We start from the raw sequence: 5,978 nt of genomic DNA, 5'->3' as shown, positions 1-5,978 counted from the left end.
GCAGGATAGCTTTCATTTTAATTTATTTTTGATAATTGGAAGAGTCTCTTGTAGCCCAGGCTGGCCTTGAAATCCTGACCCTCCTGTCTCGGCCTCCTCGGCGCCGCCGGCACAGCAAATGTGCACCACCACACCCAGTTCCTGTGGAGATGGGGTCCGGGGTGCCACCCCGCGCAGGACGGGGCTGAAGGGTGCCTCCTCCACGGCTGGCCATGGATTTAAAGATGTACTGTTCTACTCTATATGCTTCTCTGCTGCCCTGGGAGGCCAGGAGCCGGTGCTGATCCCCCTGGATGCAGGAAGGTGTAAGCTGCCATGTGGGTGCGGGAACCAACTTCCAAGAACAGCCAGTGCCCTAAACTGCTGAGCCATCTCTGTAGCCCCCAATTCCAATTGGCACTCACCAATCACTCCTCAGGAGGCTGAGGTAGAGGAATACAGTGAGCCCCAGTCTACAGCGAAGAAAAAGAATAAATAGAGACAGCCTGTGATATTTATTATGTGCCACTAATAACTTTAAGGGATACAAGAAGGGCAGAGTGTGAGGAAGCATCCTTCCAAGCTCTGGGATCCACGGGGGACCTTGCCTGTGGGGAGGAGGGGAGCCTGGAAAAGGGTTTAAAATCTAACAAAGTTTTGTGTTTCTTGGGACCTTGAAGCCCTCCAGGGGAGGCCTGGAGGACCTGGAAACAGCCAGGGCCTTTAAGGGGAGCTTGGAAAGTCCCAAGGGAGCTGAGACTAGGCCTCCTGTTCTCACCTCCTGGGTCAGGTGAGTGATAAGGAAGCCGAAGGAGGTGCCCAGAGTGGCAGCTGAGCTGCGGGTACTTGGTGGGCTAATGGGTGCCATTCTGGTCACCCCACAGCTGTATGTGTCTTAAACCCAGTGTCGGGGGATGGTGCAGGCAGTGGGGGGGGGGCAGGGGCGGCATGGGGATGGAGGTTGCTGCCCATGGGGGTACAGCCGGTGTCCAGTGCTGTGGGCATCTGGCTGCTCCCATCCACAGGTGGGCAAGTTGCATGCCCAGGGTCCTGCGACAGCTGCTTCCTCAGCCACTGGGGAAGGAAGAGGCAGAAAGCACAGCAATCAACAGAGGCCGAGGAGCCAGGGGCTGGCTTCAGACTCACAGCCCTCCTGCCTCAGCGTCTCCTTTCTTTCCTTTCTTTAGTCATGCCGAGAAGTCTGAGTGAGCCTGCCCCACACACCCTCCATGACCCTCAGGACTAGCAGAGTCCACAGCTTCAGAAGCTGACACCAAGGTCCCATCCCTCCAGCCCGGGACAGCCCCACCCAAGTGCCAACAATTCCGAAAGGCTTCCGCGCCCCCCCCCCAAGCATCTCTGTCTAGAATGCCCCCCCCCCCCCCGTCTGGTAGAGGAGCTCGGTGGGGTCAGAGGTGGAGCTGAGGCATTTCCTGGTGGGGAGGGGGAGTCTGCAGCTAAGTCTGGCTTCCTCTCCCCCTCCCTTCCTTCCCCAATTCTTCCCTGGGGCCCCTAGGTCTCACGGTTGGGCTGGCTCTGGGTCCCCTCCCTGGCCCCAGCTGTGATCCCAGCTAGGACTGCCTGGTGACCTCTGTTCTTGTCCCGGTCACTTCCCCCAAATCAACCAGAGTGAACCAGTGATTCTCCAAGTAGACCAAGCCCTGGCACTGCTCATAGACTCTGGGGACCCCCCACAAAGTCCTTGCCACAGCCAGGAGGACTGTTCTTCCCTTGGTCACTCCTTCCCAGGCACTCTACCCAGAATCCCCAGGCTCCTCCCTTGTCTAGGTTCCTGGTTAAAAGTCCCTTCCTCAATGAGCAGCCCCTGTGAAAGATCCCAGCAGAGTTTGTGTCTCCCACAAAGGGTTCAGCAGGCGGAGGACAGTCTGAATTGGGTCCCCTGGAGCCACAGGGTGGAAGGAGAGAGCGACTCCCCACACATGTTCTGACATGTGCACATGCGCCATCAGTCCCAGTTTAAAAACTGTGAGAAACCTCACAAGATACATCCGTTTCCGCACACTGAATACTTGGCTAGCACATTCAGGTCTATCTTCCTTTGTTTTTGAGACAGGGACTCACTGGGTAGATCAGGCTGGCCTCAAACACCCAGAGATCCCCCTGCCTCTGTGGTACAGAGAAGACAGACACAGGTCATCACACTTGTCCAAATAAGTCTCCAGGCATGGGCTGTTCCAGAGTGAATGTCTCAGCAGGACAACTGGGGGGGGGGGAGTCAGGAGTGTGGGCCATGTGGGACCCCCAGCCCACTCCTGCAGCCTGCCTTAGCTGACCTCACATGGTCCCCTCCTGCCTCTGAGCTCCTCCAGGCTGTGAGACCTGAGTATCAGGACTCACACCGGCAGAGAAAGCCGGAAGATCAGGAGTTCATGGCCAGCCTCAGCTACACGGGGAGTTTGAGGCCAGCCTGGGCTACATGAGACCTTTTCTCAACACTCCCCCTCAAAGAAAACAAAAAAATAATCCCAAACCAACTTTAGAAATGGAACCTTCATGCACAGAGAAGAATTGGCTCGAATAAACAGACCAGAAGCATGGTAGGTCAGTGAGCCAGTTCAGATGCTTGCCACCGAGCCCCGCCACAATGATGAACTGAGTTCAATCAGTTCAATCCCAGAGACCCACAGGGTAGAGGAGACAACTGATCCCTACAGGGTGCTGGCATGCTGTGGCTCTTGCAGTCTCAGACAAATAAATCAGGTGGTAATTTTTAAACAAAAGGAGGAACAATTGTTTGATATTTGCAACCATGTTTGCGTTCCCCTCCCTGCCCCCAGAGTAGGAGTAGGAGCTTCTTCAGTGGGGAAGAAACCTTACTTGCCAGCAAGCTGACCTGAGTTGGAATCCTCAGGGGCCTAGTAAAAAGCCGGGTACTGGCTAGGTGTAGTGGTGCACACCTTTAACCCCAGGCCTTGAAGGCAGAGGCAGGAGGATCTCTGTAAATTTGAGGTCAACCTGGGCTATACGATGAAACCTTGCCTCAAAGAAACAAAAATAAATAAATAAAACTAACAACAAAAAGCTGGGTGTCTCTGCTCCAGCAGCTGTGACCCAAATACCTGGGTCACAGGAGGCTGGGGCTGGGGCCCCAAGTAGCTCCAAGTTCAGTGAGAGTCCTGGTTTCAAGGGCATTAGCTGGACAATGGCAGAAGACACCGTTGTCTTCCTCTGGTTTCCATAGGGGTCTACACAGGTCATACACCATAAACAAGGACATTTGGATGTTGAAATATTTTTCTTTTAAAAGTTGGTTCTGGACGCTGAGCGCAGTGGGTAAGCGCACTGGCTGCTCTTGCAGAGGACCCGACTTTGGTTCTCAGCACTGACATGGTGGCTCACAACCACTTGTAACTCCAGTTCCGGGATCTGACACCTTCTTCTGCTCCAGGCTTCTTCTGGAGCACAGGCAGACACACAGAAGACACTCATACTCATAAAATTAAAATAAACAGATAAACACTGAGGAACAAAACGGGAATGTGTGGTACGTGGGGTGGTAGTGTACCCCATTAGTCCCAGCGCTCAGGGGGATCTCTATGAGCTGCAGGCCAGCCTGATCTCCTGATCTTCATGAGATCCTGTCTCAAAATAACAAAACTAAATAATTACACGGTTGTGGAGACCAGCATCAGCCCCAGACTTACTTCTTTTCTGTCCTTTTTAGGACAGGGTTTCTCTGTATAGCCTTGGCTGTCCTGGAACTGACTCTGTAGACCAGGTTGACCTGAAACTCAGGAAGACCCACCTGCCTCTGCCTCCTGAGTGCTGGGGTTTAAGGCGTGCACCACCACCGCCTGGCACCTGGCCTTGCAAGGCTGGTGAAAGAAGGCCTGAGTTTTGGGATCAGCAAGGCTGTATAACCAGATGGTGTCTCAAAATAAACAATCAGACAGGGAGTGTGCATCCGCCTCGCAAGTGTGAGAGCAAGGAGGGAGGGAAGGATGGTTCTGGATGCTGAGGAAGAAGCCCCTTGAAGGCGTAGCCCCAGTCCCTGGGGAAGGCCCTGCCTAGCATCCTGGGGGGGGGGGGACAACACAGGCCTAAGTGAGCATTGTCCCTCAGCACAGACGTCATTCAAGGTAAACAATGTCAAAAACTTCCCCCGGTTCTCAGCTGAGACCGGACAGTCCTGGGCGGGCAGCCCAGCCCCTGCGTGAGACTGATGAGTCCTCAGTTCCCTCCTCTGAAAAGTGGACATCAGGATAGAGATTGCCCAGCCAAGAAGGATGGGGTGGGAGGGTACCCTGGAGGGGGAGGGGTCTACTCCTCTGTCTCTTTTCATCGTGTTCAATATTTTCTTTACTCTCCTACTTTCCTTCTTTCAAAAAAGTATTCATTATGTAGTCTTGAACTTGCAGTCCCCCTGCCTCAGCCTTCCAAGTTCTGGGTTCATAGCCTGTGCCATGAAAGCTGACTTTTCACTGTCCCGCCTTTTCACAGGATGATCTAGGACCAGAGGCCAACCCAAGCTACATACATCAGACACCACCTCCAAAACACGCCACAGCTCAGCAGTAAGGCTGCTGCTCCTTCAGAGGACCAGACACCAGGGCCCTCACACACACAGAGATGAGATAAAAAGGCTGATGTGGTGTGAGCCAGCAGGATATGCTAAAGACATGGAGGTAGAAGGTTGAGTTTGAGGCCAGCCTGGGCTAAACATTGGGGCAGGTGATGTGTTACACACCTTTAATCCCAGTACTTAGGAGGCAGAGGCAGGTGGATCTCTGTGAATTCGAGCCTGATCTACAGGGTGAGTTCCAGGATAGCCAGAGCTACACAGAGAAACCCTGGGTGCTGACACATTAAGGTGGTGTGGGTGTTGGGCCAGATGCCCTAGGCATGCTCCAAGGACAGCCCTGGTCCCTGTCTCTGACTGTGGACGTCACTTTACAGTTCCCATCTGACGATCTTCACCTTGCCTCATGCTGTGACCCCAGGCTTCCCAGTGTGCACCACACAGGCTCCCATGACTACATGGAGTGCGCCTATGCCATGGCTGGAGTCCACCCTCTCCTCCTGCTGTGTGGTCCTGGGGATGAAACTTGGGCTGTCAGGCTTAGCAGCAAGCTCCTCTACCCACTGACCTGTCACCAACCCAGCTTCCACTCTGCGAGGCACTGGGGCAGGGAGAGAGCTCCATGAAACCTTGCTGTGGGGCAGAATGACCTGAATTCAATCCCGGAACACAGGTTAAAAAGCTGTGTGTGGGCAGAGCGGTGGTGGCGCATGCCTCTAACCCCAGCACTGGGAGGCAGAGGCAGGTGGATCTCTGTGAGTTTGTGGTCAGCCTGGTCTACAGAGTGAGTTCCAGGACAGCCAGAGATACACAGAGAAACCCTGTCTCAAAACAACAACAACAAAAGCAAAACAAAAGGAAAGAAAGAAAGAGAGAAAGGAAGGAAGGAAGAAAAAGAAAAGGCTACCACATGTGGCGGATGGGCACACTTGTACAGGACTGGGGGTGGAGTCCCCCAGGTCAGCCAGGCCAGTTTGAAACCCTGGGTCAGAAACCATGGTGGCTAGGTATGGTGACACATGACTTTAATGTCGTCACTCCGGACCAGATCTGTGAGTTCCAGGCCAGTCTGCCCAATATAGAGGCCCTGTCTCAAGAGAAAGACGAAAACCATGGTGGCTGGGCTGGCAAGATGGTGGAGCAGTGAAGTCCATCCCCAGGACCCACGCTCATCCACACACAGATAAATGAATGGGGAAGAATCACAATGGGTGACGATGAGAAACGGTAGCCAGGGTTGGGCTCCAGTTTGCACGTTCAGACACGCACAGGGTACACAGGGTACAGAGTACACAGAAGGTACTCAGGGTATGCCTCATGGTCTCTATCCACAGATCTTCTCCGCCCAGCCCAGCTGCCTAGGACCAGGCCCTTTGCTTTCCTTCCTCCAGCTCACAGTCCAAAGTCCTGCGTTGATATACCTGCCATGCCCTAGTATACAGCAGGTACTCCATTATGC

At 53.9% G+C, this 5,978-nt stretch overlaps 1 protein-coding gene across 1 annotated transcript in view; it reads right to left on the bottom strand.

The window, feature by feature from the left end:
* Positions 1–474: 474 nt before the first annotated feature.
* Positions 475–5,978, bottom strand: part of Plvap (plasmalemma vesicle associated protein) — a 12,011-nt gene continuing 6,507 nt past the window's right edge. Inside the window, exon 6 of the mRNA XM_005370609.2 lies at positions 475–1,053. Coding sequence (XP_005370666.1) covers positions 1,047–1,053 — 7 coding nt within the window. The 3' untranslated portion in view covers positions 475–1,046. The remainder of the gene's footprint in view (positions 1,054–5,978) is intronic.

This window comes from Microtus ochrogaster, unplaced genomic scaffold (genome assembly GCF_000317375.1).
Source record: "Microtus ochrogaster isolate Prairie Vole_2 unplaced genomic scaffold, MicOch1.0 UNK81, whole genome shotgun sequence".
Classification (NCBI taxonomy): Eukaryota; Metazoa; Chordata; class Mammalia; order Rodentia; family Cricetidae; genus Microtus; species Microtus ochrogaster.
The sequence above is the reverse complement of the archived record's forward strand: the minus strand, read 5'-3'. Positions and strand labels throughout refer to the sequence as shown.